This window comes from Lithobates pipiens, unplaced genomic scaffold (genome assembly GCF_037356315.1).
Source record: "Lithobates pipiens isolate NorthernLeopardFrog02 unplaced genomic scaffold, aLitPip1_a1.2 Scaffold_7, whole genome shotgun sequence".
Lineage (NCBI taxonomy): Eukaryota > Metazoa > Chordata > Amphibia > Anura > Ranidae > Lithobates > Lithobates pipiens.
Genome location: NW_027507892.1, coordinates 591,577 through 617,192, shown reverse-complemented (window position 1 = coordinate 617,192; position 25,616 = coordinate 591,577). Strand labels below are relative to the sequence as shown.

Genomic DNA, 25,616 nt, shown 5'->3' with positions numbered 1-25,616 from the left:
GCTTCTCCAGACCCTTTCATGTCTGTCACATGTGCTCTGGGTAAACCTGCTCTCACTTCTGAGAAACTCAGGGTGCCAGTGGCGGACCTGCCACTTCTGGTATTCAATGACAAATGCCAAATGAGCTCCACGGTAACGGGCAGTGAGCACAGAGCCCACTAGAGGACGTCGGGCCCTCAGGCCACCCTCATGAAGTCTGTTTCTGGTTCAGAAATATTTACACATAGTTACATAGTTGATGAAGTTGAAAAAAGACACCAGTCCATCAAGTCCAACTTGTGTGTGTGCTTTTATGTTAATAGTACATTGTATATCCCTGTGGCCTGCAGGAGGTCATTTTGTAGGGCTTTGGCAGTTCTCATCCTGTTTCTCCTTGCACAAAGGAGCAGATACCGGTCCTGCTGATGAGTTAAGGACCTTCTTCGGCCCTGTCCAGCTCTCCTAGAGTCACTGCTTGTCTCCGGGAATCTCCTCTGTGCTCTTGAGAATGTAGTGCGGGACACAGCAAACCTGGCAATGGCACCTATTGATGTGCCATCCTGGAGGATTTGGACTGCATATGCAACCTCTATAGGGTCCAGGTTTCGCCTCATACTACCCTGACCCTAGCCAAATGAAAAACTAGTGAAAAACAGTCAGAAAAGATGAGTAGGGAAAACAAACGTCAGTGGCCTCCACATGTAAAACCATCCCTGTTTTGGAGGTCGTCTCATTGTTGCCCATCTAGTGCACCAGTTGTTAATTTCATTAATCCCAAAGCAGTTGAAACAAATTAACGACCCCCTCTGCTACTTAACTGACCAGATAAATATCCCAGGCCTTTAACGGACTTGATGCTACACGCTAATTAAAAAGTGTTCCTTACATTTTTTTGAGCAGTGTATTTGTGTTTCACTAAATATAGCACCACTCAACATTTATTGTTTTTATTCCATTTTTGTAGCGGATTAGTGGTGGATCCATGTAAATCACTCCAGTAAACCAGGTTGCGAAACAAGGAAAGCAGCGACAATGGTGTAAATTGTAGGTGTTGTTCTTTTCAGGTAGACATGTTCTCCTTCGGTATGGTCCTGTATGAACTGTTGTCTGGCCAGCGGCCATCTTTAGGTCAACACCAACTCCAGATCTCTAAGAAGCTGTCGAAAGGGATCCGGCCTGTTCTGGGGCGCCCAGAAGAAGTTCAGTTCTACAGACTCCAAGAGCTGATGATGGAGTGCTGGGACACCAAGCCAGAAAAGGTTGGTCAAATGTATTTTCTGTTGACGTTTATTTTCACCGATTGCGCGCCAATGCCAATTTTAAACTCCGTTTTTGAATTGCACTACTTTACATGCCAATGACTAGCATACATCGGGAATGGGCGATCTTCAAAATGCCAACCGTTAAAGAACTACAAGTCACAGATTTGGAAAATACACACAAATGTGGCTACTGGTGTATTTGCTAGTGACTAAGGCTCCTTTCGCACTTGTGCAATTTGCCATGCAACATTGGACATGAAAAGTCGCGGCCATTCTTTTCGATGGCACGTTTTCAGATCGGTGTGACCTATAGTCACAGCGATTTTCGAAAAGGGTGCCTGCGCTACTTTGGTGTGACTTTTGATGCACCTTAAGTCCATTGAGTATAAAGTTGGATCAGACTCACATTAATGTCACGCTCCAAAGTCGCACCGGAATTTGTGCAACCTTGGAGTCATGCTAATGTGAATGGAGCGTTAATCTTAAAGAAGAATTCCAGGTGTGGATATTTTTATATACAGTGGAACCTTGGTTTTACGAGCAACGCGGTTAACAAGTTTTTTTTAAAGACGAGCAACTTTTTTTCTATTTTATTCTGACTCTGTTTGCGAGTGTTGTCTCGCAAAACCAGCAGAATTCAAGCTAATTGGGCGTGCAGTAACGCAATTGGCCAAAGGTGCGGAGGAGCTGGAGACACTCAGAATGGTTCAGAGCCGTTCGGAAATACTCAGAATCACTCAGAAATACTCCGTTCCAGAGTGTGTTTGAGGCTTTCCGAGTTCAGCCGAGCTGTCCCCGAGTATTTCCGAGGCTCTCCGACGCCCCCCCCCCCCCTCTGGCCACATGTCGTATTGCATGCAATAGAAGCCAATGCAGAATGAATTATCTTCATTTCTATTGACTTCTATGGGCAAACTCGCTTTGATATGCGAGTGCTTTGGATTACAAGCATTCTCCTGGAAAGGATTATGCTTATAATCCAAGGTTCCACTGTATAGTTACATTGATCAAGCTTGGAAGAATGTAACGATGCATATACTGTACATGTTTGATGTGCCTGGAAGCTGGAAATCACTGTAGTAGACACCACTACTCCAGTGATCTCTACTTACTTCCGGGTCCCATGCTGAGCGGCTGCCTTGTTGCAAAGTGAACACAGGCCCCATTCAGAGAATGCTTTGCATTTTCTTAAAGTGGTTGTAAACCTCAGGCATGAAATATGAGCAAAGCATATCCCTCAATAGTTTCTACTTGTCTCATCCAGAGCACGAAGTGTCATTTCTGTCTGCAGCCTCTTTCCTTTGCAATATGATGGGGGGGGGCTCCAGCATACCGACTGTGGTTGACAGCCTCAGCTCTGTTCCTGTGGGCTGTGTGAAGGAGTGTTTCCCTTCCCTCCAATTAGCTCTTAGCCCTTGTACACATGGTCAGACATTCTGACGGAAAATGTCCGATCGGACCGCGTTGTCGGGTAATCCGACCGTGTGTGGGCTCCATTGGGCTGTTTCCGTCTGAATATCCGACCGACAAAGTTTTAGAGCTGGGCTATAAAATTTTCCGACAACATGATCCGATCGGACTTTGTCCGATTGTTTGTAGAGAATGCCGATCGGACAAAGTGCCACGCATGCTCAGATCAAATTCCTAGACCAAAGCTATTTGCTAGTAGCCTGAACATAGTCCCGTCGTAACTAAATAACGTCATCACGTTCTGAACGATCGGATTTTCCGACAACTTTGTCCAACCGTGTGTATGCAACACCAGTTTCGGACAAAATCCGACGGATTTTGTTGTTGGAATATCCGACCGTGTGTACAAGGGCTTAGAGCTCTCCTCACTGCAGAATGTCATTTTATCATTTTAGCTCTCTGCCCCCTGTTTTCTGACAGCTCAGACAAGCTTTATACATTTTGGACTTTTTGGACCCTCAAGGTTTTTCACCTTAGTGCATTCTATGCATTAACCCTGATATATGTCAGCACAATGGCACGGCAGGGCAAATGGGCATACGGGTACATCCCCTTTAAGTCGTGGCATTGTGGGCGCATGCCCGCTGCGTACTCCATGCCTGCAGGTCCCGAGGACTCTATGTCCGCCGGGGGCCCGCGATCGTGTCATGTTGTGGCAGAACGGGGAGATGCGTATGTAAACAAGGCTTTTCCCTGTTCTGCCTAGCAACATGACAGAGATCATGTCCCATGAGGCATTGCTCCTCACACCTTCACAAGTTCTCAGGCACTTACTGGCGTGTATGGATGGTGTACTGAGCTGTATGTGTGCTGCACTGTATTTCCTGATATGTAAACAAACAATGCATTCTGTATGCAGGCCAACTAATTGGCTGGCTAATTAATCGATTATTAAAATATTAATTGATTCATTTCATAACCGATTAGTTGTTTCAGCCCTATATACATTATTAGCTTGGTCCAAGCTGCAAATATGAAGAAATATATATATATATATATATATACACCCTGTTTCCCCGAAAATAAGACCTAGCATGATTGTCAGTGATGGCTGCAATATAAGCCCTACCCCCCAAATAAGCCCTAGTTAAGATCCTTGTAGGTCTTATTTTCAGGGTAAGGCTTATGTTTGGGGAAACGGGGTAGGGCTTATTTGGGGGGTAGGGCTTATATTGCAGCCATCACCGACAATCATGCTAGGTCTTATTTTCGGGGAAACGGTGTATATATATATATATATATATATATATATATATATATATAGATATATATATATATATATATATATTTTTTTTTTATATATATATATATATATATATTTATATATATATATATATATATATATATATATATATATATATATATATATATATATATAAAGAAATATATATATAAAGAAATATAGATACCTGAAATTCTTCTTTAAACAAAGTTGTAACCTAAATATTCAAGCAAGAAAACATTTGCGGTTATGTAAGCTTGTAGCGTTCCATTTGCTGTGTAGCGGGGTGTGTTATTTTGCTGTATCTGCATTCTCTTCTCCGAAGCACATGTTGTGTCATTATACTCACAATATTGTAAATCTTATTTACCTAATTCTGGTGTAATGAGCCTAGAAAGGATTTCCATGTATAATGCCTTCATAACACAGCTGTTGGAATGCTAGTATTGACTTACTGCTGCACTTCTTGTTGTCACCATCTGTTAGAGATTAGTCGAATTCCACAAACATAATTATTTAATAATTACACAATGCACACGGGAAAATTGGCTTAAAAAATATCGCTTGTAAAACACAACTGCACCTACGATGGCGAGCCAATCCTACGATGGATACTGCCAATCCTGGACTGATGTGATAGTTATAGAATTTCTTGTCTTTTTAGTAATGGAGACGTGTGCAAATGTTGCAACTTAGGTTACCCTGAAAACAGATTTCCTCCTTTTTTTTTTTTTTCTTTATTCCCAGCATTTTCAGTAAGGCATACTCATAATGATATCATTTTTTCCCCTGTGTTTACTATGCTTCCGTTTGTGAATGAATGGGAGCTATTCCTGTCCATTCATTCTGTGTAGCTGAGGCTGCAGAGAAGGAGATGGTGCCCTCAGTCTCGTTTCTCTGTCTCAAAGGGGAAACATCATAGGTCTGTTTAGACTGCTATCTCACCAAAGCCCTACAACAGGGCTCCTAAATAAATAAATAAATAATAAATTGTTTAAAATGGTAAAAAAAAAAAAAAAGACACTAGTGTCGGAACTACCAGGCTGGTAAAGCTTGCACTTGCAACTGGGCCTTGGTGTTCCCCTACCGTGGGGGGGGGCTGGACAAAAGTCAGGGGGGCTGTTAGGCTCGGTTCACACAGGGGCGACTTGTCCAGGCGACTTCGCCGCCTGACAAGTCGCTCCCCGTTCTGTACTACGGAACCGCTCTAATAGGAGCGACTCGAGTCGCTCCGACTTAGAAAAAAGGTTCCTGTACTACTTTTGCGGCGACTTCGGGCGACTTGCATTGACTTCTATACAGAAGTCGTTTTGCAAGTCGCCGCTGAGGTCGCGGCAGGTCAAAGCGCTGCAAGTCGTGCCGCGTACTGTGTGAACCGAGCCTCAGTGGTTTCTTGCATCGGGGCCCTGGAGGTTCTGGTTACACCTCTGCTAGTCACACAGATGACCCCTGGGAGGGCAATGTCACCTTCATGGAAATCCTGTACCTTAACTTCGAGGTCTCACAGTATTATTATTATTATTATACTGGATTTATATAGTGTCATACCGACCCCCTTCCTTGTCTTAAAGTGATCAATACAGATCACTGACTCTGTCCATTCATAACTGAGGCTTGGTAAACTGTGTTTACTATGCTTCAGTTTGTGAATGAATTGGAGCTATTCTTGTCCATTCATTCTGTGTAGCTGAGGCTGCAGAGAAGGAGATGGTGCCCTCAGTCTTGTTTCTCTGTCTCAAAGGGGAAACATCATAGGTCTGTTTAGACTGCTATCTCACCAAAGCCCCACAACAGGGCTCCTAAATAAATAAATAATAAATTGTTTAAAATGGTTAAAAAAAATAAAAAAAAGACACTAGTGTCGGAACTACCAGGCTGGTAAAGCTTGCACTTGCAACTGGGCTTTGGTGTTCCCCTACCGTGGGGGGGGGGGGGCCTGGACAAAAGTCAGGGGGGTTGTTAGTGGTTTCTTGCACCGGGGCCCTGGAGGTTCTAGTTACACCTCTTCTGGTCACACAGATGACCCCTGGGAGGGCAATGTCACCTTCATGGAAATCCTGTACCTTAACTGCGAGGTCTCACAGTTTTATTATTATTATACAGGAATTTATATAGCGCCGACAGTTTGCGCAGCGCTTTACAACAGTAGTGCAGACAGTACAATTACAATACAAGAAGAATCAGAGGGCCCTGCAATCTAGGAGGGAGGGACGAGTGATAACTAATAAGGTTGTGATCAGAGAGAGGAAAAGGTTTGTTGGAGAGGTTGCATGGCGCACATAGGTAGGAGAATACAAGGTCAAGGGTGTTGCCATCAGAGTGAGTAGAAGCCTGTACCCATTGCTTCAGGTCAAATGAGGAGGTTAGACTAAGAAGTTTAGAAGTAGCAGGAGTGTTTGTATTAACAGGGAGGTTGAAGTCGCCGAGGAGGATTGTGGGAATTTCAGAAGAGAGAAAGTAGGATAGTCAGTGACATGGGAATTTATAGTTAGGCAACTCCTATCCTCATATTGATTATTGGTTCCAAATTAATAACTATTGCAGTAGCGAACAGACACAAAAGATACACTCCGTATCTTTCCAAATAATTGTTCTGCTTTATTATGACACAATTGAAGGTTTTTATACACATGATTACATAGGTATCACATTAATAATTAATTGTACTTTTATGGTACTAAGGGGCGTAACATAGGCAGGCTAATTCTAATCAGCACTCAAAAGAATGCAAAACATGTACTGAAAACATTATTAGTGCCCTGTGGACTGTGAGGGCAGTGGGCAATACATACAAAATAGAATACAATTATATATAGAATTTACAAATTTCCTTTACACCAGGCTGAAAAGGCATCAAGGAAAGTTGATATCGGTCCAGGGAGGGCGGTAGATCACAGCAATTCTTAGTGAAGTTGGAGAGAATAGGCCTATACAGTAAACTTCAAGTGACAGAGAGGGAGGAGAGTGAAGAACCTGGAAGGTGCTCTGTGGGGATAGGAGGAATCCCACAGTGTTGTCATGCTGAGTATGTGTGAGATGAAGCCTAATGCCCCATACACACGATCGGACATTGATCAGACATTCCTACAACAAAATCCATGGATTTTATCCGTCGGATGTTGGCTCAAACTTGTCTTGCATACCCACGGTCACACAAAGTTGGTCGGAAATTGCGAACGTCAAGAACGCGGTGATGTACAACACGTACGACAAGCCGAGAAAAATGAAGTTCAATAGCTGGTGTGGCTCTTCCGCTTGATTCCGAGCATGCGTGGAACTTTGTGTGTCGGAATTGTGTACACACGATCGGAATTTCCGACATGTCGGAAAATCTGAGATCCAGATCTCAAACCATGTGTACGGGGCATTACAGGTCTTAAATTTTGTGTGACGGAAATTCCGATGAAAAATGTCCGATGGAGCCTACACAGGGTCGGAATTTCCGACAAAAAGCTCCCATCGGACATTTTTCGTTTGAAAATCCGACCGTGTGTACGGGGCATACAACGTCATGCACTTCATCTCATACGTGCGTTGTATGACACTACAGGCATCTGTGCGGACAAGATAAACCCTTTCTGTGAGATCATGCAAGAGCTCAAGGAACGGTTTCTTCTTTTCCCAACAAATGAATGTAGTGTCCTATGGCGCATGCGCAACATAAAGTGCATAACGTCATGTGCTTCATCTTGCACATGTGCAGTATCACAAGCATTTTTTTTAAATGGAGGTTCAGAAACAGGGACCCAGGCAGCACAGAAGCAAGACAAAAATAGGTAAGTATGAAGGAAAAGAGTTGGATGGAATGAGCTCTTGGATGATCTAACACCAGCAATACTAAAGATGGTACAGTAGAAATAAAACATCATGAATGTATTGTTATTGATGTGATATGCTTACTGCTGTATATGATGTAATATGTTCAATAAACTCTTTTGGGGGAAAAAAAAAAAAGTATGAAGAAAAATTCACAAGGTATGTATGATTGTTCCCCCCCCCAGTCAGGTTTAAAGGTTTATGGAGTAGGGCCGGTGGGGGGATAGGGAAGGTCCTCTTTAATGGTAGTCACTGCAAAAACTAGCTGCCTGGAATATACTGTATTTTCCATTTAAATATGATTTTTATTTTATTTTTTATTAAATGCAAATTTCCTTATTTTCATTATGTTTAGCATTGTGACTGTAGAGTATATTTCTTACTATAGATAACTTTTTTGTATTGTAGCATTTCTTTTGGACCGATTTTACCGTACTTGTTTTGTTGTTTATAGCGCCCCCTGGCTGCGTCTGTGGTGCGGCGTATGAATGATCCAAGTTTCTCAGTCTTCAAGTATCATATCTTATGCGGAATGCAGGAGACCTTCTGTTCCTCCAGGGAAGTGGACACCACTGTTGTCTTCTGGATAGGAACAGGGCCAACCAGGTATGAGCCTTTCTGACAAGTCACAAACAATATTCATTATAACTCTGTTCCTGTACTGATGTATACATACATGTCACTTTGTGTGTTCAATATTGGGGGTTGGGAGAGGTGCTGTGGCTGTTGTGTCAATAAGATGTAATAATAACACTTTTATATGTAAATTTTTACTAATACCACCCATTGGTTGTATGCATGTATCATTCCACAAAGGGACTCTAATCTCCAAGATTCATGTTATCAAGTAAAATATTAAAAATGATACTAAAGTCTTTGTTTTTGTTTTTTTTCTTAAAGAGGAAGTAAACCCTGATGGGTTTACTTCCTCTTTCATTCCCTGCAAAGGCAAAGCATAATGGACTACTATGCATCGCATAGTAGCCCATTATGTGTCACTTACCTGACACAGGAGCCAGCGATGTCACCGCTGTCCCCTGTAGTCCGGCGCATCCATCTTTTCGGTGGGGTCTCGCAGCTCCGCCGCTGTCATTCGGCGGAGCCGCGATGATGTCACTCCCGCGCATGCGCACGGGAGCCGACACGCGTGGCAGCTCCATTATTGGAAATGCCGCGCTCAGTGCGCCTGCGCGCCGCTGTCTACGGCGCATGCGCCGTAGACAGCGGTGCCTGTCTTCGGGCAAATATCTCCTAAACCGTATAGATTTAGGAGATATTTCTTGGACCTACAGGTAAGCCTTAATCTAGGCTTACCTGTAGGTCAAAGTGGTAAAGGGTTTACAACCACTTTTAAAGAAAGAAAAAGTTTTCTAATGAGGTAGGGCTGTGCCCACACTGCATGGGTTAACTGCCCGTTTTCGTCTGGGGAGAGGAAAAAGTAGATTTACTTACCTAATCCTCCCAGACCCTTCTGGCACCCCCGTGCTTTTGCAGTCTTGAGTTGTGGACTGTTCCTGACATCATCAAGCCCAGAGCAGGCTCTATAGACCAGGAACAGTCCACTACTGGACTGTGGGGGAGCACCGTTTTCCAGTGGAATGAAGGATCGGGTGAGTAAAAGCTTTCTCCTCACCCCTAGACAAAATCAAAATGCGCTTTTGACCCATGCAGTGCTGGCACAGCCCCACTGCATGGGAAAACTTTTTTTTTTTTTTTTGCACGGACTTGGGCTTTAAAGTGATTCTAAAATTGGAAGTTTTTTTTAAATCTTAATGCATTCTATGCATTAAGATAAAGTCTTCAGTGTGCAGTAGCCCCCTTAATACTTACCTGAGCCCTTCTTGATCCAGTGATGTTGCGCGAGAGTCTTGGCTGTCTCGGACTCTCCCACCTCATTGGCTGAGACATTGGCTCCTGCTACTGTCAAAGTCAAGAGAGCCAATGAGGAGAGAGGGGTCAGGGCCAAACTGTGGCTCAGTGTCTGAATGGACACACTGAGCAGTGGCTCAGCTCAGGTGCCCCCATAGCAAGTTTCTTGCTGTAAGGGCACTCGGCAGAAGGAAGGGGCCAGGGGCACCGGCGGAGGAACCCGAGAAGGAGGATCTGGGCTGCTCTGTGCAAAACCATTACACATAAGAGGATAAGTATGACGTGGTTGTTGTTTTTAAATTTAAAAAAATGAGACTTTAGTATCACTTTAAATAAAAAGGAGGCTATGCTTCCCTGCTCTGTGCAGCAACATCACACTAATGCCACGTACACACGACCGAATTGTCCGGCCGACTTAGTCTGGCAAACAATCCAGTAAACAATCCGCCGAACGGACTTGGCCACACACGGACACTCCGAAAGTCCGGCGATTTCTAACGCGATGACGTACAGCACGTGCCACGGGACTAGAAAAAGGAAGTTCAATAGCCAGTAGCCAATAGCTTCCTTCTTGTACTTGCTTCTGAGCATGCGTCATTCTTAGTCCGCCGGACTAGCACACTGACGAACGGATTGTCCACTGAAAGCCAAGTCCGGCGGACAAATTTTGATGCAAAACTACTTTCTAAGTCAGACGGACTTTTCGATGAAAAAAGTCCGCTGGAGCCCACACACGATCGAATTGTCCGGCGTAATGCGGACTAAGTCCGCCGGACAATTCAGTCCTGTGTATGCGGCATTAAGGTCACCATCCTCCTCTTCAGGCGGTCCCTGCCAGCGATTTTGGCTCCTCCCTCCTTCATGTGTCTCCTGTAGCAAACAGGTTGCAAAGGAAGCACATGTGAAACACACACTGCACCGGTATGCCGTGCCCATCGCCACCCCCGCACCCTCCACACAGGTGTTTGACCTGACAGCAGCAGGTTCCTATGGGTCCGCTGCCCTCAGTTTCTACTGTGAAAGCAGAAAGTGAGGGAAAAGTGCAGGTACTGAAGTGGTGACATGGAACCAGGTAAGTGTTTTGAACCCGGAGGGTAGGACATGCAGTGGGGCGTTTTTTACCTTAATGCAGAGAATGCATTAAAGGTGAGAAATGTATAGACTTTAAAACCACTTTCATTGTAACAAACATACCATACAGAAGACCCAGCAGCACCAACCTTACCCTGTTTTTCTCTATAGAAACTATACCGTTGTGGATGTGGCCAAAGGTCAGGTGGAGGTACGAGGCTTGAGCTGTCCTGGGCTGAAAATGTGTAGCCAGCTGAAAGTACAGAACATGCTGTGGATCGCCACTGAGGTGTGAACTTTATTATAAAGATGTAGAATCCCAGGGGTAACAGATATTAGCTGTCACATCACAATATATATTGACGTCGTGTTCTAGAAGGCTGAGAGCACCACACTAGTTTGGGCTTTATTCCACACAGAAAGCCAACATGTAGATATCTACAGGTTGTATGTGCGCCTAACTGGACAGCTGTCGTCTTTTTCCATTCCATCTATTATTTTTCACAAATCCTGATGGAGGAGGCTTGACGCACGAAACGTTTCAGACTTGAATGAACTTATTTATGTGGAATAAATCCTTTATGGACTTTACAAACCTGTGTGGCGCTCTCACCCTTCTAATACTTTAGTGATCCCTGATATATACCGTAGGGAAAATTAATTATTTAATCTCCTGCAGATTTTGTAAGTTTGCCCACTTACAAAGAAATTAAGGGTCTGTAATTTTTATTATAGGTCTATTATAAATAATAGAGACCGAATATCAATCAAAAATCCAAAAAAAAAAAAAAAAGGTTACAAATGTTATAAATGGAATTGCAGTACAGTGAGTAAAAGTATTTGATCCCCAACCAACCAACAATAATTCTGGCTCCCACAGACTGGCTACAGTAGGTGCTCATGTGGTACACAGATTAGTCCTGTCAATATAAGAAGGGGCTCCTAACGACAACTCGTTATGTGTATAAAAGACACCTGTCCACAGAATTTTTCTTCCATTCAAACCTCACCATCATGGGCAAGACCAAAGAGCTGTCAAAGGACCTCAGGAACAAGAATATAGACCTTCACAAGGCTGGAATGGGCTACAAGACCAACAATGTTGGTCAGAAGGAGACAACTGCTGGCGCGATTATTTGCAAATGGCAGAAATACAAAATAACCATTGATAACCATCTGGAGCTCCATGCAAGATTTCACTTAATGGGGTAAGGATGATCATGAGAAAGTAGCTTGTGAATGATCTCAAGGCATTTGGGACCATAGTCCCCAAACAAACCATCGGTAACACAATATACACGCCATGGATTATTGAAATCCTGCAGTGCCTGCAAGGTCCCCCTCCTCAAGAAGGCACGTGTACAGGCCCGTCTGAAGTTTGCCAATGAACATCTAAATGATTCAGAGAAGGGTTTGGAGAAAGAGAAATGCTGACTATGACCCTAAGAACACCATCCCTACAGTCAAGCACGGAGGTGGAAACCTGATGCTTTGGGGCTGTTTCTCTGCTAAAGGTACAGGCCGACTTTGCCGCATTGAGGGGCCAATGGACGGGGCCATGTATGGTAAAATCTTGTATGAGAACCTTCAGAACACTGAAGATGGGTCTTCCAGTAGGACAGTGACCCAAAACTTACTGCCAAGGCAACAATGGAGTGGCTCATGAAGAAGCACATTAAGGTCATACAGTGGCCTAGCCAGTCTCCAGACTTCAGAGGGAGCTGAAACTTTGAGTTGCCAAGAGACAGCCAAGAAACCTTAAGTATTTTGAGAAGATCTGTAAAGAAGAGTGGACCAATATCCCTGCTTAGATGTGTGCAAACCTGGTAACCAACTACAAGAAATGTCTTACCTCTGTTCTTGCCAACAAGGGTTTGTCCACTAAGTACTAAGTCATATTTTGCTTGAGGATCAAATACTTATTTTACTCTCTGATGTGCAACTAAATTTTAACATTTGTATCGTGTTTTTTCTGGATTTTTGGTCGATATGCTTTCTCTATCATTTTAAAATACACCTATGATAACAATTATAGACCCTTAATTACTTTGTAAGTGGGAAAACGTACAAAATCTGCGGGGGATCAAATAATTATTTTCCCCCACTGTATGTGTGTGTGTGTATATATTAGGACGTGTATGGTATAAATTGTAGCGCTAAAGAATAAACACACACACATACATGCAGTATATGAGTGTTCCAGAAATCAATCATACAAAAATAATGGAAATGTGGAGAAGTCCAATGCCTGTGAAGGTCCTAAAAAGGACCAATATGAGTCCGCCGCCAAATAGTGGCTAATCAAAGATGGAATGCACTGGCACCGTCCGGTAGTGAGGGCATCAATGGTAGTGCATCTTCAACCAAAAAACAGGGGAAGTATATCTACTCTTACCAGAACGAGGGGACTCGAATGTCAGCAAAAACAAGTCATAAAGGCAAGGATGCCGAGGATCGGCAGATCAACGAGACTCCAATGAACCAAGGACCACCAAACACGGCTCCAAAGGGTATTGTAGACAGCCACCAAACCGGACCTCAGATGTTGAGAACACCAGGGCTGGAACTTAGGCACAGAAGGTTGAACTGGACAACAAAGGAACTCTTGTCCTGGAGTTTATGCAAAGAAAAAATGCTTCCATATGGTGTAGGTCAAAAAAGTGAGTTTTCTATTTCTAAAAACCAGCATACATAAATAGGAATAAAAAATGTGATCACGGAGTAAAAATGAGGGGCAATGTGAGAAGCAGGAAGCCAAGCCCGACGTGTTTTTTCCCAAAGGACTTCAACTGGGGTATGCCCCAGTTCCAGCCCTGGTGTTCTCAACATCCGAGGCCTGGTTTGGTGGCCGTATACAACACCCTTTGGAGCCGTGTTTGGTGGTCCTTGGTTCCTTGGAGTCTCGTTGATCTGCCAATCCTCAGCATCCTTGCCTTTATGATTCCTCGCTGACACTCAAGTCCACCTGTTTTGGTAACGGTAGATATACTTCCCCTGTTTTTTTGTTGAAGATGACTACCTTTGATGCCTTCACTGCCTGACGGTGCCAGTGTATTCCATCTTTGATTAGCCACTATGTGGTGGCAGGACTCATATTGGTCCTTTTTAGGACCTTCACAGGCATTGGCCTTCTCCACATTTCCATTATTTTTGAATGATTGATTTCTTTTATATTCACTCACATATGTATATGTGTTTATTCTTTAGCGCTACAATATATATATATATATATATATATATATATATATATATATATATATATATATATATATATATATATATATATTGTAGCGCTAAAGAATAAACACATATACATATGTGAGTGAATATATATATATATATATATATAATATTTATCTATCTGTGTATTTTATGGTTTGTATGGCATTCAACTCAAGGATACTTCTAGGACTCTTTCACATGGGCAGTTTGCATTTCAATCAGCAGGGGATCTGCTCACAGATCCCCTGCTGATCGGTGCAGAGCGGGGACAAATGACACAACATGCTGAGTTTAAAGTGGTTGTATACTCATTTTTTTTACTTTTACCTACAGGAAAGCCTATAATAAGGCTTACCTGTAGGTAAAATAATATCTCCTAAACCTGTACGGTTTAGGAGATATTCCCCTCGGTATGCGCCACTGACTGCAGTGGCGCATGCTCACAGGGGATTCCCGGCTGAAAGCCCGGCAGTGGCCGGACTCGGCCGGGATGAAATCTCCCGCGTGCATGCACGGGAGTGACGATATCGCGGCTCCGGCCACTCACAGCGCCGGAGCCGCGATACCCGGAAGAAATGCCGAGGGAGCATGTCAGCTCCCTCGGCGTGGATCGGACCAGATGTCGGGGCCTCGTTCTAAGGTAAGTATTTCATAGTGAGCTAGTATGCGGTGCATACTAGCTCATTATGCCTTTTCCTTTGCAGGTAGAAAAAAAAAAAAAAAAAACATCTGTGGGTTTACTCCCGCTTTAAGCAGAGTGGACACGGACAGAGCTTGCTCTGCTCTGGGGGCAGTCGGGAGTAAACAGACTCTGCTTGTCTGTTTACACCCGGCTGCCTCCGATCCGGTCTGCCCAAACGGAAGAGGATGCAGTCCTCCCTTTTTTTTATTTATTTTTTTAGCAGGCCTGATTGGACCCAGAGGGAGGGAGGTGTAAATGGAAACAAGTCCGTTTACACCCACTGGTCCATAGGAAAACATGGACAACCTGATCAAGTCCGCCTAAAAAAAACTGACAGGTGGACCTGATTGGATTGCCTATGTGAAAGGGCCCTTAGAGGGAAATGAAAGTGTTCAATTTTTTCCAAAATGAGAGGAATATTGGGCTGAATATTGAATAAAAAAATAAAAGGACAATTGTTTAAAAAAAAATGTGCACTAATTAAATTGTGTCTGATTTTTATGTTAAAACCCACTACGTAGGATCAGAAGATATCTATCTACAGTCTGCAGGGCATGTGTCCGTTGAGTGCCCCCCAGAAAGAGCTTGACACGCCAGCAATGGTAACCTGCTTCCTGACTGCGTTTGTGGCAAAGGTCAGTGTACTGAGGGTGGGAATAGTATACAAACGGGGACTTCTCTAATTACATTTTTATGTTTTACTGCCTATATTTTATTCCTTTATACAAATCGGTATTAATGCATGACAAACGCATTTCAAATGTATTTTGAATCTTGTGTATACAAGATCTTTGCTATAACACCAACTAGAATCAGTGGCCTATTTATTGGGATATATACAGTGGGCAAAAGAATAATTATTTGATCCCCTGCAGATTTTGTAAGTTTGCTCACACACAAAGAAATAAAGGGTCTATCATTTTTATCATAGGCGTATTTTAAACTATAAAAACAGAATATCAACCAAAAATCTATAGAAAAAAAAACACATGATACAATTGTTATAAATTGAGTTGCAGTTCAGTGAGTATAATAAGTATTTGACCTCCAGGCAAAACATGACTTGATGGATAAACCCTTGTTGGCAAGCAGAGGTCAGACATTTCTTGTAGTTGGTTACCAGGTTTTCACACATCTCAGGAAGGGATTTTGGTCCACTCTTCTATACAGATCTTCTCTAAATCCTTAAAGGGGTTGTAAACCTTCGTGTTTTTTCAATGTAATGCATCCTATGCATTAAGGTGAATAAACACCTGGCAGTCACGGCCCCCCCCCCACCCGTTTTACTTATCTGAGCCCCTTCATCTCCTCGGCGGGGGCACGCTGTCCCTCTCTCCACAGGGTCCTGCCTCTTGATTGGATAGATTGATATAGGCACAGCCATTGGCTCCCACTGCTGTCAATCAAATCCAATGACGCGGGGGGCGGGGCTGAGTTCGGCATTCGTGTCTGTGGACGCGCTCCTGAGTTCTCGGTAGGGCGCCTCTCCTAGGGGCTTATCTGATACAGGGAGGAGTCACTGGGGGGACCCCAAAAGTGGATGTTCGGGGCCACTCCTTGCAAAACGAGCTGCACAGTGGAGGTTAGTATATGTTTGTTATTAGGGGTGCACCGAATGGGTTTTTTGGTGCCGAAACCGATTCCGAAAATGAAAAATACACTAGGCCGAAAACCGATACCGAAACAGCACCGATACCGAAAATGACTGTTTTTAAAAAATATTTTCATACAGCAGATGGTCAGAGACTGCAGGCATGGTACAGGAGATGGTCAGAGACTGCAGGCATGGTACAGGAGATGGTCAGAGACTGCAGGCATGGTACAGGAAATGGTCAGGGACTGCAGGCATGGTACAGGAGATGGTCAGAGACTGCAGACATGGTACAGGAGATGGTCAGGGACTGCAGGCATGGTACAGGAGATGGTCAGGGACTGCAGGCATGATACAGGAGATGGTCAGGGACTGCAGGCATGGTACAGGAGATGGTCAGAGACTGCAGGCATGGTACAGGAGATGGTCAGGGACTGCAGGCATGGTACAGGAGATGGTCAGAGACTGCAGGCATGGTACAGGAGATGGTCAGGGACTGCAGGCATGGTACAGGAGATGGGCAGGGACTGCAGGCATGGTACAGGAGATGGTCAGGGACTGCAGGCATGGTACAGGAGATGGTCAGAGACTGCAGGCATGGTACAGGAGATGGTCAGAGACTGCAGGCATGGTACAGGAGATGGTCAGAGACTGCAGACATGGTACAGGAGATGATCAGAGACTGGGGACATGGTACAGGAGATCAAAGCAGCCTCACCAGTTCCCCTCAGATGCAGCCTGCCTGATAAAAATACATGCACAGTGTTTTCCATGTATTCCAATGGCTTTAGTTCACACCATGCAGTCAGTTTCCGGTGCGGAAACTGACTGCATGGTGTGAACTAGAGCCATTGGAATACATGGAAAACACTGTGCATGCATTTTGTGCAAAAAAAAAAGCACACGGAACTGCATCTGGTGTGAACTGGCCCCAAGCCAGCTACCTGGTTCCGTTCTAACAGACTTCTATTGGGAATGCTCATATCGTTACCTCTACTAGCAATAACTTAACCCTTCCCCATTCTATCACATGGCGATAAAAACCTAGCTGGGTCAAAATCAAGATTATTATTTTTTTTATATATATGGCCAATAAAGGGAGTACAGCTTTTGTACTGTGACCTGGTTTATATAGCATGGCTACATTCACACAAGTGGCCAGAGGTGGATAGTTTCAGAGGCAAACAAATGACTTTTGGATGCAGCAGCACTGTGGGCACAAAAAAACATGTGATTTAGCTGTGGACAAAACCCTGCAATGCTTGCCCTGGGCACACTCTTTCCCCCTCATGCAGCTTGCCAGTGTCTAAATGCAGCCTTACCCATGCCCGGGTCAGAGCGGTGATCTCCGTGTGTCACGGAGCTGTGCATTGAATTGCCTGGGCGGCTGCAGTAACAATGTCCCGCCTCCTGTAATCACGTCACGCTGATTCAATGTCCCGCCATTGGATCAGTGTACCGTCTGTCACAGGAGGCGGGACATTGTTACTGCAGCCGCCCAGGCAATTCAATGCACAGCTCTGTGACACATGGAGATCACCGCACTGTCGGGCAGGAGGAAAGGAGGAGGAAGGACGGAGGAGGGAGGACTGGGGACAAGCCAGGAAAACACCCGTGCAATGGGCGGCACCAGGGGGCGGAGCCCCGCACAGGCCCCGTCCCTATTTTGGCCCCGTTATCGGCAAGATTTTCCTTTCGGCAATTTGCCGAAAACACCATTTTCGGCCGATATGTTTCGGCGGCCGAAATTTCGGTGCATCCCTATTTGTTATTTAAAAAAAATAAAAAAAGAACCTTTACAATCACTTTAAGGTTTCTTGGCTGTCGCTTGGCAACTCGAAGTTTCAGCTCCCTCCATACATTTTCTATAGGATTAAGGTCTGGAGACTAGCTAGGCCACTCCATGTCCTTAATGTGCTTCTTCTTGAGCCACTCCTTTGTTGCCTTGGCGGTATGTTTTGGGTCATTGTCATGCTGGAAGACCCATCCATGACCCATCTTCAGTGTTCTGGCTGAGGGAAAAGGGTTTTCATCCAAGAATTTACAATACGTGGTCCCGTCCATTGGTCCCTCAATGCGGCAAAGTTAGCCTGTACCATTAGCAGAGAAACAGCCCCAAAGCATAATGCCAAAGAGCTCAATTTTGGTCTCACCTGACCACAGCACTTTCTCCTAATCTTTCTCTGAGCTGTTTAGATGTTCATTGGCAAACTTCAGACTGGCCTGTACATGTGCCTCCTTATTGGAGGGGACCTTGTGGGCGCTGCAGGATTTCAATCCATGGCGGCGTATTGTGTTACCAATAATTTGTTTGGTGACTGTGCTTCCAACTGCCTTGAGATTACTCATAAGCTTCTCCTGTGTAGTTCTGGGTTGATCCCTCACTTTTCTCATGATCATCCTCACCCCATGAGTCGAAATCTTGCATGGAGCTCCAGACTGCGGGTGATTGATGGTTATTCTGTATTTCAAATAATCGCTCCAACAGTTGTCTCCTTCTAACCGAGCTTCTTGCTGATGGTCTTGTAGCCCATTCCAGCCAGTGCAGGTCTACAATCTTGTCCCTGATGTCCTTTGACAGCTCTTTGGTCTTGCCCATGATGGTGAGCTTTGAATGGAAGAAATATTCTGTGGACAGGTGTCTTTTATACACTTAACAAGTTGTCGTTAGGAGCTCCTTATATTGACAGGACTAATCTGTGTACCACATGAGCACCTACTGTTGCCAGTCTATGGGAGCCAGAATTATTGTTGGTTGGTTGGGGATCAAATACTTATTTTACTCACTGAACTGCAACTCAGTTTATAACATTTATTTCATGTGTTTTTTCTGGATTTTTGGTTGATATTCTGTCTCTCTCATTTAAAATACAGCTATGATCAAAATTATAGACCCTTCATTTCTTTTTAGGTGGGCAAACTTAAAAAATCTGCAGGGGATCAAATCATTATTTTCCCCACTGTATTGAATGGATTGTGTAGGTATACCTGCATTCTACATAGTTGGTGGTACATCTTAGGAAAATTAAGTCATATTGTAACATGTGTGGTCAGTTGGAGCAGTGAAAAGATTAGCTAATTATACTCTTATGCCCTGTACACACGGTCGGACTTTCCGACGGCAAATGTGCGATCGGATCTTGTTGTCGGAAAATCCGATCGTGTGTGAGCTCCATCGGACTTTTTCCGTCTGAATTTCCGACACACAAAGTTTGAGAGCAGGATCTAAAATTTTCCGACAACAAAATCCAAACGTTTGAATTACGATTGTGTGTAGACCGTTCCCAACGCACAAAGTGCCACGCATGCTCAGAATAAATTACGAGACAAAAGCTATTGGCTACTGCCCTCTTTATAGTCCCGTCGTACGTGTTCTACGCCACCGCGTTCTGAACGATCGGATTTTCCGGCAATTTTGTGCGACCACGTGTATGCAACACAAGTTTGGGTCAAAATCCGGATTTTGTCGTTGAAATGTTCGACAGTGTGTACAGGGCATTAAAGTTCTGCTTTAAAGCGGGAGTCCGCCGGGAGTTCCGCCGTTTTTTTTTTTTTTTTAAAGCCAGCAGCTACAAATACTGCAGCTGCTGACTTTTAAAATAGTGACACTTACCCGCCCAGCTTACCCGCCCAGATGTTGGCACCCGAAGCCGATCTCTCGATCGTCTCTCTGGTGCTGCCGCCGCCATCTTGGGTATGGGAATCAGGAAGTGGAGCTTTTCGGCTTCATTTCCCGGTTCCCTATTGCGTATGCGCGAGTCGCGCTGCGCAATGAGGATGGTCCCCGCTGTCTCTGGGATCCGTGTGTTTCCCAGCAGGCAGCGGGGGACTTTCGAAAAGGGGCGTAGATTCTGCGGAAAGGGGCGTACCTTCTGCAGAATCTACGCCGGAAGTGGGTGCAGATACCTGTGCTGTACAGGTACCTGCACCCCCTCCCCCCTGAAAGGTGCCAATTGTGGCGCCGGAGGGGGGGGGGGGGGATTCCAAAGAGCGGAAGGTCCACTTTAGGGTGGACCTCCGCTTTAACCCAAATTAGTCTACCTCTCTATGTACTTCAACATGATGCTGATTGTTTATTGTGTTTATTTCTACACGCAGACCTCCTGTTTAGTGTTTGCTGGTCTTGCGGACAGCTTGGTCTCGGTGTTCCCAGTATCCAGCGGTATCCCAATCGCTGATTGCTCCTATATCTGTTCACGCACTGCCAACCGCACTTTATTCAAGATTGGTGATGAAGATCCAAGACAAAATCCATACCCTGTGCTGTCAATGGAGATCTCTAATGGAGGCTCTGAGGTGTGGTACAGCAATGGGCCTGGCATCCTCATAGTGGAACTCACATCTCTGAAACTGACCAAAAGGCTGGAACCTTATACCGCACCATCTTTCGTTATCTCAATGGCAACCAGCACAGACTGCAACGGAGAAGACACAGTTTGGTGCTTAGATGATAAAACCAACACTTTAGTTATGTATCATGCTGCTGACTACCAACTCTGTGCTCGATATTTCTGTGGTGACTGTAGCCCCTTAAGGGACATGTTTGCTTTAAAGGCTACTTCAGAACTGGCACCAGTCACCTTGCCGGAAACAAACTGTGACAGGCAATGCCAATCCGAAGTTAACATCATCTACAGCCAAGATCGAGGAGTGCAGCTCTTAAGCCACCAAGATTCCCTGACCGACTATTGTTCTCTGTCATCATCTTCCTCTGTACCTCAAGGAACAGCTAAGTCCTCCTCCAGTCTGCCCAGTACACCAGTGAGTTACAACAGCACGCTTTTCTCCACAGACAGCGAAGAACCTGAACTGTCACGGGAACAAAGGCCCAGGATTCCTAGCGAAAGCTGGGGAACAAAAGCTCCCCCTACAGAGGAGGAGAAGATACTTTTGCAGGCGGTACGGGTGCTGGCCGTTAAGGATTTGCTTTGGGTTCCAAGGTGAGCTTTGCTTTAAAAAAAAAAAAACATTGAAATATAATAGACTAATCCAACCTTTCTCAACCTTTTTACCCCAGAGGAACCCTTGAAATCATGTTCAGGTCTTCAGGAACCCCTACTAAAAGTCATTGGGGAAAAAAACACCCCTTATATTGGTGGTGAGTGGGAAGAATGCCCCCTTCTACAGTGGAGGTCACATAATAATGCATATCGGGTCTAGCCTACACCTCTGAGTGTGCACATATCTTCAGTCACATTAGCCCTTGTACACACGGTCGGAGATTCCGACGGAATGTGTCCTATCGGACCGTGTTGTCGGATAATCCGACTGTGTGTGGTCTGCATCGGACTGATTCCGTCGGAGTATCTGACGGACCAAGTTTTCCAACTTGTCCGTAAAATCGGACATACTACGATCATGTGTAGCCTACTCTGACGGACAAAGTGCCACGCATGCTCAGATCAAATTCCTAGACCAAAGCTATTGGCTACTAGCCTGAACGTAGTCCTGTCATAACGAAAAAACGTCATCACGTTATGTACAATCGGATTTTCCGACAACTTTGTCCGAAAGGTGTGTATGCAACAGTTTCGGACAAAATCTGTCGGACAAAATCCAACATATTTGGTTGTCAGAATGTCCGACCGTGTGTACAAGGGCTTAGAGAAGTGGTGTTGAGTCTCACATATTATCATTACTTATAGAGATATGCCAGGGTCCCATGGATGGAGGAGGTGGAATTGGGTGGTCAGAATGCTCGTTAGTAATGCAGCCAGCTCTGCCAAGTGGTGTTGGCCTCAAAACGAGTTAAAGATCATTAAAGCGGAGCTCCACCCGAATTACTACTCCTATGCCTATAGGATTGTCTTGTTATGTAATTGCTGGATATCCCCCTTACCTTGCTGCTGTCATCTTGTGTCTTTTTCGTTTTTTAAATTTCCTGGTCCTGGAGATTCCGGAAAGGGGCGGTGCGGCTGCGGATATAGGTGGGACTTCAGCGGCAGGTCTGCGCTTCCTGTTGGCCGCACTGTCTCCTGGGATAGTTTTTTCAATTTCCCAGGAGTCTGTGTGGCGCCCAGGCTCGAGTTCTCACGCGAGGAAGGAATAGTTGCCATCACAACGTGGCAGGACTTCCTAAGACGCCGCCCGTTGTGATGGCAACCTGAGTTGTTGTCAGCGCTCGAGTGGTTTAATCGGCGCATGCGCGAGATCGGAGATTATACTGGCGGTGCATGCTGGGACATTAGCAGCACAGTGTCCCGGAAGACAATGCCTGTGGGCTTTACAGATGCCCAGAGGCAAAATGGAAAACGTCAGGAGACGTTTTTTATAAAGTCTTTAGAATACCAAAAATGGCAGCAGGAGCATTAGAAAAAAAAAAGTAAGTAAAAAAATTAGAAAACGTACTTCTTGCAATTAACCCTAAAAAAAAAAAAACGGCGGTGGAACCCCGCTTTAAATGGAAAGGGGCAATTAGCCAAAGCTCAATGAACCCCTGACAACATCTGGAGAGGAGCCCTGGTTGAGAATAGCTGGCCTGATTTTAGGACTAAATAATCCTGAGGTGGTGACCCAACAGGAGGACATCTCAAAACATTTTTTTTTTCTCTTCCTAAATTAGTAGTATTATAGAACTGAACAGAAAAGTGGCCATTTACCCCTTTTTACAAAGGCATCGAGGCCAGATCAAATTCAGGTGATCTGTTTTATGGAGTTTGCATTCTCTCCCTGTACTAGCATAGATTTAAGGTGGTCTGTCTGCTCCAAACGTATCATTTTAAAATCATTGGCACCAGGGGGCAGGCTGAGGGGTAAGCAGGAGAGGTGGCCGCCGTGGGCACACAGAACAAGAATGCTATGCTATGGCGCTGAAGGGATTCACAGCTGGTGGGGCACACCTTGGCCTTTTCACATTGGGTACTACAGGATCCAGTGCCACCCCCAAGATGTATGAGCATAGTTGTCATTCCTACTGGCATAAATCCCCCCCCCCCTCCCATCACCCTTCCTAACACAAATCACCCCTCCTAAATCCCCCTAAATTACCCTTCCTAGCACCCCCTCCCAAATCACCACCAGCACAAATCCCACCCCCCACAGAAATTTTCCTTACTAGAAAAATCTCACCCCTCACCAACCCCAGAATCCCCCTCTTCCAGCACAATTTCCCCCCAATCTCCCCTCCTAGCACATATCTCCCCCTCCCTCATAATCCCTACCAGCACAAGTCCTAAGAAAAAAATCCTCCCTCCCCTCCTAGCTCTGCCCCCCCCCCAATCTCCCCACAGTACAAATCCCCCCCCCACAATTTTTCCTTCTAGAGCAAATCTTACCCCCCCCCCCCCCCCCAAAATTCCTCTTCACCAATCCCCCTCTACTAGCACAAATTTCAATTTCCTACCACATATCCCCCAAAACCCCTCCTCCTATCACTAATCCACTCCCCCCCCCCCCCACCCCACTAGCACAAATGCTGTCATCTCCAGCAGGAATATATGCTACTCTGACCCCCCCCCCCCATCCAGTTGTGTACCCAGTTTATGGTCTCCTCCCTCACATACAATGCTGTAGATGTCCGTGGGATGTTCTTCCTCCCAGGCTCCTCCTTTTCTTGACACCTCACAGTTCAGGAGGAGCCTGGGGGAAGCTGCTTTTAAAACTTATGACGGGCAGCCAGCAGGGGGAGGTGTGGGGGTATGGGATCGCGGCCTCAGAGACTCACAGTAGGGATCGCAGTAGCTGATGTGACAGCCCTGATCCAGGAGCATGGCAGTGACAGGAGGAAGAACCTGGAGGGGAGAGAGAGCACAGCCTGAACCTCCTCCCAGCTCTCTCCAGATTGGGCTTTGTCACTTCTCCATGCTGACAGTGGTAGTAAAGCTGCTGTCAACACTTCTATCAGATTGTAGTAGCAGCAACACTTCACAGGACCTCCCACCCCCCCAGCCTCTCATGGCACCACCGTGCCCAGGGCACCGTGCCCTTCTGCCCATCCCTAGTCCTGGCATTTATTGTCACTATAAATTTCTTTGCTATTTCGTGCTTGTTTGTATTCAAAAAGCTCCATGGTAAGTACTAGTGGCTGAGCACCAAATGCAAATGAAGTGTTGGCTCTTGTGCAGTACAGTGGTGATTCCTGCTGTGATGAAGACATTTCTATATCAAGGTTTTAGGGCCACGAACATTTCATTCATCAAAAGGAAGCACCTGGTTTGTGTTCTTTGAGTCTCCCAAAGCTCCCTCAACATGGGGACCAAAAATGTGTGCCGAAATGTGCTTTCAGTATTGCGTTTGCACTCCATTTGTCAAAATCACCCACAGCAGTGCCTGCAGCACTTGGCTGGGTTTGTAGCTGCAGCAGATACTGGCGGATAGGGAGTCAGCATTGGATAAGCACTGGGAACACTGCACTGTAATGCTTAGGTATTATAGATCTGAGCTGGCCAATAATAAAACCATTGATCAACCTCCAGAGACTAATTTACAGTTGCATAGGGGACTATCCCTGTAGTCTTAATTTAACCACTTAACCACCCGGACCATTTGGCTGGCCAAAGACCAAAGCACTTTTTTGCGATTAGGCTCTGACAATTGCGCGGTCGTGCAATGTGGCTCCTAAACAAAATTGACGTCCTCTTTTTCCCACAAATAGAGGTTTCTTTTGGTGGTATTTGATCACCTCTGTGGTTTTTATTTTTTCCTCTATAAACTGTGAGGGGGTTCGCTCGGTAGCGGGTGTGTGTGACCCCCTGGATGGGTTCACAACACAAAGTCAGGCACAGCAGACAGCGGTGTAGGTGCAAAAAACAAAAGGTCCGGTTTATTTAGGCTACATGCAGTGATACATATAACAGCCAAACAAAATAAAACAAGAAAATAAATCCTGGTCAGCTTGACCTCTAACTACACACGTAGACTCCCTGTCTAACAACTGGGTGCAGCCTTGTGCTGCCCCAGTCCCTATCTCTATTGTAGGGGTTTGCCACACAGGCGTTAACTCACCGCACAGAACAGATCTCAGACTCCCCAGTCTATACACACAAAACTGGTTCCAGGATGGAGCATCTCCCTATGCATGCTGGGGTTTTTTGTAGAGGTCTTAATGAGCCCACTTACTACAGCTGGGCTCATTAACTCTTCCCCTCTAATTGTAAAAGTCTGCATAAAGCCTGAATCTAGGACACACATATTTCCCATCCTGAATACAACCAGGTGATTTTACCTGCGTGCTGCCACATACCCCCCCCCCTCTTGTTTCAACCTTGGGGTTGTAACACAAGCAGCCAGACACGCATGTATCCGAGAGAAAGCATCCACATTCCCCATTTTAACACCAGGGCGATGCTTAACTGTAAAGTTAAATTCCTGTAGGGCCAGGAACCACCTATTTACCCTTCTATTGGTCTCCTTGTTTTGAGCCATCCACTTTAAAGGAGCGTGATCAGTCACCAGGTCAAAGTGCCTACCTAGCAGGTAGTACCGAAGGGAATC

General features: G+C 45.1%; 1 protein-coding gene across 1 annotated transcript in view; it reads left to right on the top strand.

The window, feature by feature from the left end:
• Positions 1 to 25,616, top strand: part of LOC143959292 (leucine-rich repeat serine/threonine-protein kinase 1-like) — a gene marked incomplete in the record, with an annotated part of 364,255 nt that overhangs the window by 306,863 nt on the left and 31,776 nt on the right. The window contains 4 exon segments of the mRNA XM_077467970.1: positions 1,044 to 1,238; positions 8,204 to 8,355; positions 10,861 to 10,978; positions 15,115 to 15,213. Coding sequence (XP_077324096.1) covers positions 1,044 to 1,238; positions 8,204 to 8,355; positions 10,861 to 10,978; positions 15,115 to 15,213 — 564 coding nt within the window.